Source organism: Macadamia integrifolia, chromosome 6 (genome assembly GCF_013358625.1).
Source record: "Macadamia integrifolia cultivar HAES 741 chromosome 6, SCU_Mint_v3, whole genome shotgun sequence".
Taxonomy (NCBI): Eukaryota; Viridiplantae; Streptophyta; class Magnoliopsida; order Proteales; family Proteaceae; genus Macadamia; species Macadamia integrifolia.
Window position 1 is genome coordinate 31881341 of NC_056562.1, and position 10261 is coordinate 31891601.

The 10261-nt window shown below is 36.8% G+C and overlaps 2 protein-coding genes across 2 annotated transcripts; both read right to left on the reverse strand.

Moving 5' to 3' along the window:
• Positions 1-3511: 3511 nt before the first annotated feature.
• LOC122082808 (dehydration-responsive element-binding protein 1D-like) lies at positions 3512-4377 on the reverse strand. The gene has a single exon (XM_042650583.1). It carries the CDS (start codon positions 4272-4274, stop codon positions 3591-3593), a length of 684 nt encoding a protein of 227 aa, XP_042506517.1. The 5' UTR covers positions 4275-4377; the 3' UTR covers positions 3512-3590.
• Positions 4378-6552: 2175 nt separating this feature from the next.
• On the reverse strand, positions 6553-7565 carry LOC122082824 (dehydration-responsive element-binding protein 1B-like). Its single transcript, XM_042650603.1, has one exon. It carries the CDS (start codon positions 7319-7321, stop codon positions 6635-6637), a length of 687 nt encoding a protein of 228 aa, XP_042506537.1. The 5' UTR covers positions 7322-7565; the 3' UTR covers positions 6553-6634.
• Positions 7566-10261: the final 2696 nt, after the last annotated feature.

Sequence of the window (10261 nt, forward strand, 5' to 3'; positions counted from 1 at the left end):
CACATCGATATAATACGACATGCCTCAATACGATTCTATGAAAAATATAAAATTGAGGTAAAATGTACGTTTTGATATGTATTGATACGTATCGGTGAGTATCGATATGTATCGATCAGTACGTATCGATATATATCAGCACGTATCGGTGAGTATCGATATATATATATATATATATATCGGTACGTATCGGTGAGTATCGATACGTATCGGCGCTACAGTTATATAATGGCCAATATGAGTAATTTTTCAGAAAAAAACGATTTTTTGAAGGATTTTTGTTCTAAAGTTGTTGTCAGCCATATTTCTCTCTAACTAAAGTAGAAATCAAGGTTGAGAACAAGGATTTTACATTTATGAGACAACTACAGACCTTGAATTCTTAGTACAATACCCTCAATATAGTGTTTATGCATAATACATGTTATCAATAGCTTTTTTTAACAAATTCTTTATGCAAAAGTGTTTAAAAAAATGTTTCCTATCCATTTATGTGTGTATCTTTAGCGTATCTTAGTATATCTCCGATACGATACGATACCCTCCGATATGTATCTTAATTTTGACCGATCGATATAGCGACCGATACCGATATTTTAATCCTTGATGGGGGTTGAACAGTTTGTATAACTATCCCACCCAGCAAATCTCTCCAAACAAAAGGGGGTTTATTGATTTGATTTTGGATTCATTCATTCTCACATTGAATCTGATAAATCGATCATAATCGAAAAAAACACAGAGACACCCTAATTGTAGGCTTGAAGCATCAATATGATGAATGAACATTCTCTAATGAAGGAGAGTCCACGCCCAAGCATGGTTCTAATAATCGGATTGGATCAGAACATAAAAAATTGGAAACTGAACCCAAACCGAATCAAAACTGATACCAACCTGAAAAACATAAAAAATAGAGGATGAATGGACAATCGTGATGTGACGTGGCACATAAAGACAAGAGCTCACTTTTTGAACCCTTGTCTGGATAAGCTTCCTCTTTTTTTATTTGAATTGTCCCCATAGACAAAGGTTCAACACAAAGAAAACACGGATACGCGGGTTTGTCAGTTAATATCTAAACCGATAAGCCCCAACCGTCAGTGAGTTTCAGTCTTATTTGAATGGATAGGGTGTTGGGACCTCCTTGTTTGGGTGGTCCCGCTGTGGGCCCTGGGAAGTTAAGACGCGTAAACGCGTTCTAAATGTGCCCTAATTCATATACCATCGAAATCCCACAGGAAGCTTCGTTTATTTTCTCTAATGGTATTGCCCTCCTCATATCTCATGGTTTCAGTTTTGACTCACTTATCTTAGTTTAATCAGGGTGGTTGAATTTACTCTCCAAGGATTTAATTTGGCATCTACAATGTCTAATTCCTTCAATTATTTATTTATTTATTTATTTGCTGATGATGTTTTTGGTGAGAGAATGCACCCTCCCTCATGGCAGTGCCCTCTTTCTTCATCTTTCTCCTTCTATTATGAAATGACCCATATGGGCAGTGGCGAGAGTGTCGAGAGATGGAGAGAGAGTGACAACCGAAGGTGCGGTCCCCTATAGAGACTACACCCCTTCCCCTTTTTAATAATTATTTGATTCCCTTATAATTACCGAATATATTTTTTTTAATAAGTGGTCCAAGCTTATGATTGATTTGGTATATTCAATTTTTAGTAGGAGGAGGAAGAAGTTTACGAGGGGAGAAAAATGGGTTCTTAAAGACACAAAGTGAAGAAATAAAAGTCAAGTGCACATGACCACTTGGGAGTAAACACTCATACTGGTAAGGCACTGACCAAGTGAGTAAGCAATGCCTTCATTATTTTGGCACACATGAGTATTTCATTTTTGCTTTTAAAACAAATTGACACGTGCTCATTTTTATGTTTCCCTTAGACATTATTTTGTAATCATTTCATTTTTACTATTAAAAAAACACATTTTCATTAGGAAAAAAAAAAAAAGAAAAGAAAGAAAGAGTTGTTAGAGAAGAGGGAAACGGGTGCCTTAAGGCAGTAGAATGATAGAAGAATCGAAACAATGACCTCCTAGATGCATGGACTCTACTAAAAAGGCATCAATGAGATAAGCAAGTACTTGTCTTCATCAATTTAACAGAGAGGTATTTCATTCTTTCCTCTAAAAACAAATTGACATGTGCTCCTTTTCAACTTTCCCTTGGACATTATTTGAAAAATATTTATTTTTACCTCTAAAAACAAATGTTTTCATTATTAGGAAAAAAAAAAAAAAGAGACTTGTTTTATGAGTGATTTACTTACTCGTGGGCCTATTTTGAATAACCAATATCTTAATTGGCTCCCAATTTTATAGATAGGCAAACATCACAATCCTTTTGTTAGATAAATGACAATTTTTAGGGGAGAGACGAAGAGACATAATTGTTCTCCATGTGAAATGTTGGAACCTAAAAATTCATTGAAACCCAACATTTCAAACAATATTGGATGACTCTAAATATAAGGGAGAACAAAATAACACATTGCGGAACTCGATAGGATAACCTGCCAAAATTGATGTGTGGTTGATTCAATCTCAAGGGTTTCTCATTTCATCTAACAGTCAAAATTTCCCAAATCAACCTTCTACATGATCCAACTAAAGAACCACAAACCATGGTATGAAATTTGGATAACTTAATGAGTGGCCTTATACAAGACCTCTAACGTTTAACCTTTTCCTAAATAGTTACCTCAACGTTGTACATATCTTATGCACACAGTACACCACTTTTCCACACCATCAAACTGATATTATATTGAGGTCAAAGCCATTCGTGATGGAGTTCTGTTGGCCAAGAGCTTAAATCTGGATCTTATGGTGATCTTCTCCGACTGCTATCTAGTTATAACAGCCCTTAATGGACTTCCAGCCTTTATAGATTGGGCTACAAGTGCATTAGCCACACATGTTCTCCAACTTAACACTTCATTTCTTTCAGTTCTTTTTCATTTTTTTAATAGAGATCAGAACTCTTGTGCTGATTACTTTGCGTTTAGGTCATCCATACTTTGTCTTTCACATTTTTGGTGGTTGCGCCCACCTTGTTTCATTGTATATCCCTCTCTGATTTCGCAAGGAGATTCTACTTGGTGGATTTTAATTAAATGACTTTTATACAAAAAAATAAAAATAAAAATAAATTAAATAAAAACCCAATTTTTTTTTTCCCTTTCAATTCTTTTCTGGAATGGAGGTATGTGGTCTATCTATTGCTTGTTTGGACTTTGGAGTAGTCATAATTACTTGTCTCTTATATATTGAAGGTCCAAAATACCCATTGGTTATTCGAGTCTCTCTCAAGAACAATGACAATCATTGGCGGAGAGATTCTCATCCCCATTTTGGAGAGGTCTAAAATATATTTTTTTTCTCACTCTTATTGAAGGATTAGATTCTCATGGATTAAGAGATTCTCCCTTCACCCACACATAGGGTACTGAATCCATTACAATACGCAGCTGCCATAGCAACCTTTTGTCAAAATTTTTCCCCTATTCGTGGAAACACCCTTATCAATTCAAAAAGGGTTTCATGTTTACAAGAACTGGTAAAAAAAAAAAAGTCAAATGGAGTGACTCCATAAGGCCATGTCAGCATCAAATTCCACGTCGTCCCAATAGAAGCCACCTCCAAGGTGAGTGGGGGAGAGTAATGCCATGTCTTCAAGCAATCTAGGCATTCCAGAGACGACCTCTTCTTCGTCCATGAGAAATATAGTTGTTGTAGTAGTAGTATCAGGTGAAGAAGTTTCATTCTCCTCTCTCGTGTCATTGCAACACATATCTTCTTCCTCACTCTCCGCAGGCCTAAAAGCCTCGGCAGCCTCAGCAGCCGCTCTCTGTATATCCTTGGCATCAGCAGTTTCTGGCAGCTTCAACCTCCATGTAGAATCAGCAAAATTGAGACAGGCAGAGCTCCCCCTAAGTGCCATTGCGGCAACATCGTGAGCCCTTGCAGCCATTTCAGGAGTGGGAAACGTACCAAGCCAAATCCTGGATTTCTTCTTGGGTTCTCTCATCTCGCATACCCACCTATCGGAGTTCCTCCGCCTAACTCCCCTGTATACCGGGTGTCGGGTTTCTCTGAACTTTTTCCGTCCGGCACGTCGTTTCGGGAGACTTGAAGCTAATAAGACCTCTTCATCGGAGGAGGCAGCTGGCCGGGCGGTTTTGGTGGCGGCGTTAGCAGTCCCCGGCAGGTCAAGTGAGGGAGAATCTGAACTCCATGATGATGAGAAGATGTCCATTTTGGTGTTGAAAGTGAAGGATTTAAGTTTGGTAAGTGGTAGTGTGTGTGGCACTTGGGTTGTTTTGAGGTTTATGATTTTGCGGCTCTGAAAATTAAATAAAGGGTTTGAATTGAATGTTAAGTGATGGCTGCTTACGTTTTGGACGCGCACACGGGATTGAGGATTGGAAGAAGACCACTTTTTCAAAGCCATACGATTTCTCACACGTGCTCCTTATCTGAGATGACGTGGCATATAAAGAGTATGATAGGTTTGGTACAAAAACCTTTTACCTTTCATGATTGTAACAGTAAGGGTTTTTGAATCACAAATTAAGCATAGATTTCTTTATTTTAGGTTTTTAAAATAGGTTTATTCCCAATTGACCCCTAAACTAACAACTCGAATTGATAATGATTAATCAAAACCATGTATTAATTAGTTTTGATTTGGTTGAGTTATTGGAACTGTTTTATAAGTGATTTGATTTTGGTTTCTATTTTTTATCTAAATTGAAATGAACTTATGAACACCATTGAGTGATTCCAACCAAATTAGGCCGAGTCCATCTGATTTTGAGATGATTTCTTTTTCTCTTATTATGAAATGATCCATATGGGAGGTGGCAAGAGATAAAGAGAGGGTGCGCTGCCCTACAGAGACGACACCTCCTTCCCCTTTTCAATAATAATTTGATTCCCTTATAATTTTGAAACGAATTTTTTTTTCTCCTCCAAGCTGATGATTAATTTGGCATATATATATATATTTTAGTAAGAAGAGGAAGAAGTATAGGAGGAGGAAGAAGTTTGTGAGGGGGAGAAAATGAGTTACATAAGGCACAAAGTGAAGATAGAAAAGTCAAATGCACGTGACCACCTGAGAGCAAACACTCTTGCTGGTATGGCACCGACCAAGTGAGTAAGCAATCTTCTTCATTATTTTGGTATACATGAGTATTTCATTTTTGCCTTTAAAACAAATTGGCACGTGCTCATTTTTATGTTTCCCTAAGACATTATTTTGTAAATCATTTCATTTTTACTATTAAAAAAACACGTTTTCATTAGGAAAAATAGAAAAGAAAGGAAAAGTTGTGGGAAGGGAGGGAAAGGGGTGTCTTAAGGCAGTAGAAAAGTTAGAGGAATGAAAATAATGACCTCCTAAAAGTATGGGCTCTACTAAAAAGGTATCAATGAGATAGGCAAGTACTTGTCTTCATCAATTTAACAAACATAGGTATTTCATTCTTTCTTCTAAAAACAAATTGATATGCGTTCCTTTTCAGCTTTCTCTTGAACATTATTTTGGAAAGTGTTTATTTTGGCCTCTAAAAACACATGTTTTCATTATTAAAAGAAAAAAAGGACTTGTTTTATGATGATTTACTTATTCGTGGGTCTATTTTGAATCACCAATATCTCTCAATTGGCTCCCAATTTTATGGATAGGCAAACATCACAATTAATCCTTTTGTTATATAAATGATAGCTATATATGATAGTTTTTAGGGGAGAGGGGAAGAGACATAATTGTTCTCCATGTGAAATATTGGAATCTAAAAATTCATTGAAACATTTCAAAAAATATTGGATGACTCTAAATATAAGGGAGAATAAAATAACACATTGTGGAACTCAATTAGGATAACCTGCCAAAATTGATGTGTGGTTGATTCGATCCCAAGGGTTTCTCATTTCATCTAACATTCAAAATGTCCCAAATCAACATTCTACATGATTCAACCAAAGAACCACAAAATATGGCATGAAATTTTGATAACTTATTAGTGAATGGCCTTAAACAAGACCTTAAACACTTAATCTTTTCCTAAATAGTTACCTCAACCTTCTACATATCTTATGCAACACAGGATACCACTTCTCCACACCATCAAACTAATATTATATATATTGAGATCAAAGCAATTTGTGACGGAGTTCTATTGGCCAGGAGCATACATTTGGTTCTTATTGTGATCTTCTCCGACTGCTATCCGGTTATTACAACCCTTAATGGACTTCTGACCTCTATAGATTGAGTTATAAGTGCACTAGCCACACATGTTCTCCAACTTAACATTTCCTTTCTTTCAATTCTATTTCCTTTTTTTTTTTAATAGAGAATCAGAATTCTTGCGTTGATTACTTTGCGTCTAAGTCATCCAGACTCTGTCTTTCACATATTTGGTGGTTGTGCCAACCTTGTTTCATTGTATATATCTTTCTGATTTCTACAAAGAGCTTCTACTCGGTAGATTTTAATTAAATGATTTTCGTCCAAAAAAATAAATAAATAAAATAAAAACCCAATGTTATATAAATCCCAAATCCCAAATTTATTCCATATGATAAAATTTGTAGTTTTTTTTTTCTTCTTCAAATGGAGCGACTCCATAAGTCCATGTCAGCATCAAATTCCATGTCGTCCCAATAGAAGCCACCTCCAAGATGAGTTGGGGAGAATAATGCCATGTCTTCAAGCAGTCTGGGCATTCCAGAGACGACCTCATCTTCATCCATGAGAAACAAGGTTGTTGGTGAAGTCGTCTCATTCTCCTCCACCCTCGTTTCATTACAACACATTTCCTCAGTTCCCGCAGGTCGAAACTCCTCGGCAGCCTCAGCCGCCGCTCTCTGTATATCCTTTGCATCGGCTGTTTCCGGCAGCCTTAACCGCAATGCAGAATCAGCGAAATTGAGACAGGCAGAGCGCCCCCTGAGTGCCATTGCAGCAACATCGTGAGCCCTTGCAGCCATTTCCGCTGTGGGAAACGTACCAAGCCAAATCCTGGATTTCTTCTTGGGCTCTCTCACCTCAGAAACCCACCTATCAGAGTTCCTCCGCCGAACTCCCCTGTATACCGGGTGTCGGGTTTCCCTGAACTTTTTCCTCCCCGCACGTCGTTTCGGGAGACTTGAAGCTAATAAGACATCTTCGTCGAAGCAGGCGGTGGCGGTGGAGGTGGCGGTGGCAGTGGAGGTGGCGGTGGCGTAAGAGGTCGAAGACTTCCCCGGCAGGTCAAGTGACGAAGAATCTGAAGTCCATAATTTGAAGATGTCCATTACGTGATTTGGGTTGGTTTGAGGTTCATGATTTTGGGGCTCTGTGAAGTATATAAGGAGATTCAAACAAGTGGGAACTACTGAATTGAATGTTAAGTGATGGGTTACGTTTTGGACGCGCACACGGAATCTCTTTCAGTTCTTTACAGAAAGGTCAAAGTTAAAGGGAAAGGGGAAGTGTGAGTGAGACTGAAGTGAGGTGACGACTGAAGAAGGAGAGGAGAAATGAGACGACCAGGAAAGTGGAAACAGAGTTTGCGCCATTTGTTTCCTTAGCCAGTTACACTTCATAAAAGCCAATTGATGTTTCACACGTGTTTTTTATACATGCTGACGTATTTAGGATGACATGGCTGTATAATAGTACGGCCAAGGTTTCTGAAAGACACCCTGATGATTTATACTTAGTGCAGGTCCAATGAGAGTGTACATGAAAACATCAACATAGATAAGATTTCGACTTTCTATAAGGGATGGGGTGGCCATTTTGTTTTCCATAGGTTTGGTATGTTTCAGGATCGTAAAACTTATATCCTATTAAAATCGAGTCAGACTTGAAATTTCGATTAAACGAAATTTTATTAAACGGGTGTAATTGGGTTTCGAACCAATTAAATTGATTATAACCTAGTATACATGCTAAATCAAGTGTTTGATAAGGAATTCATTTTATGTAAATTAATTGAAACAAATATATTTTTTAAATTTCTTAAATCACATTTCAGACTTAGATGCCTTGCTTTTTAGTTCAACCATATTAGGTGCCAACCGCCCATAATTGTATGAAATTAAGGTCAAAACAGTAAATAAATTGTCTATTTGCTACCACGAAGCATGGTTTCAAAAGAATTAAGGATCAGAGTGGTGAATTAGTCAATTTGATTTAAAATTGATAGAGTTTGATTCCAATTCTAGCCAATTTACAGTAAGGTTACGAGTTTGTTTTAAGATTAAATGATCGATTCTATGGTTCATGGAATTGGATGAATTTTTTATTCAACTTTTTAAAGTCTATTAGGATAAGTTCTCTTCTTTGGCACTGAACCCATCAAAAAAATATTCAACACAAACAAAACGCGGGTTTGACAGTTAATATCCAAAGTCCAAACCGCTAAGCCCCAACTGTGAAGAAGTGAGTTTTAAGTCTTATTGGATTAGAAGTGAATTGGCGGATATTGGAACCTCGTACCCCTGGTCTGAGTGGTCCTGTTGTGGGCCCCGGGGAGTTAGACGAGTAGACGCATTGTAAACGTGTTCTAATTCATGTACCGTAAGAGACCCTCAACTCTCAAGTACTTATCTTCCAATGGGCTGTGGGCTCATCTTATCTCATGGCCTCAGTTTTGAGTTTTGACGCGCTTGCAGTAGTTTAATCAGGGAGGAGGCCCCCTTTTTCTCTCTCTTCTCCCCTTGTGAAATGACTCATATGGAGAGAGAGAGACCTTATTATGGAGGCCAAGTTTGGACAGAGAATATCCATCCTTTTTTTTTATAATGGAAAAATGAATGCTCTTTGGTCATGTGACCCCGACATTTAGACATAAAGGGTGGGAAAAATGATGTCCTCACTCCTTATCCAATGAAATCCAAAACACCCCCTTTTGATGCCATCTACGCCCCCTCATTGGTCCCCACATTAACGTAAAGACTGTACAACCAACTAGCATTCTTTTCCCCTTTCTTAATATATTAATTTGATTTCCTAGTAATTAATAAATTTCCTAAATTTCTTACAAGTGGTCCATTGATGATCAATTTGCTATACATGAATATTTTTTTTTTTTTTTACCTCTAAAACAAAATGACATATGCTCCTTTTTATTTTTTGGCTCAACTATTCCCAAATTTATGGTAGGCTAACATCACAACCCTTCCATTGTATAGATATATAATGGGGAAAAGAGACAATTGCTTTCCATGTGAAAATTTTGTTTTTATTTTTTATTTAAAGAGAAAGAAAGGGGTTATTTACATCACAACTTGAACCACTGCTCTTTTGATTCAAAGCAATAAAAGTTAGGTTAATCCATGAAGTAGGTAGCTATTCCAATCCATACGATAAAAAGAAATATTTTTATATTTGACATAAATGTTCAAGAAAAATGCTAAAGAATTCCACGACCATGGGAAGTCAATTAAGTGTGGAAGAAGTTGAAGTAGTTCCTTTGTCGTGAACTATATTCAATAATATTTCATCCTGGTTGCGAGGCTGAGTTTAATTCTTCAAAAATGCCGTTAGCTTCTGCTTGTACCAGTTGTTTATATTGGGTGGTTCTGTAATATATATATATATATATATCCTTTGAATAAAACTCCATAGGCCCATAGGTCCAACCTGAATCTGATGTAAATAAAATTGAAACAAGTCTTTAAAAAAATAATGGATAATTGAGAATACAAGGGAATAAATAACAGATCTTTACACCATAACAAAGGATATGATAACCCACCAAAATTGATGTGTGGTTGATTCAACATATTGTATATGGTTCAACCGAAGGACCACCAATCATGTCATGAAAATTCGATCGTTGGATGAATGGTCCTTGAACCAAACCTTTAGACTTTTCCTAAATAGCTGGATGAACGGTCTGAAACTTGGTCAACCTGAACCCGAACCGATAATGTAATGTATAATTTTGGTCTAATTTGGTTTCTTTTTTTTTTTTTTAAATAAATTTTCCATAACATTTTCTTATCTGTCCAATATCGGTGTCCGATTCTTTTTGGATCAATTGGTTTATGAAAAGTCCAGATTGAAGCGGATCCAATAAGTTTCATTTTGGGTTTTTTTTTTTTTTTTTTAATCGGTCCAACCAAAATCGGGCTGGAATTTAATAACACTTACAATTATTAAGGATATCTTGAGTGTCCATAAAAGTAGAAAAGACATGTTTTGTGTACAAAGAACCTAGCTCCAACATTAGAATATTAAATGGA

Coding starts and splice junctions, on each gene's coding strand:
- LOC122082808 (XM_042650583.1), bottom strand. CDS start 4,274: ATGGACATCTTCTCATCATCATGGAGTTCAGATTCTCCCTCACTTGAC.
- LOC122082824 (XM_042650603.1), bottom strand. CDS start 7,321: ATGGACATCTTCAAATTATGGACTTCAGATTCTTCGTCACTTGACCTG.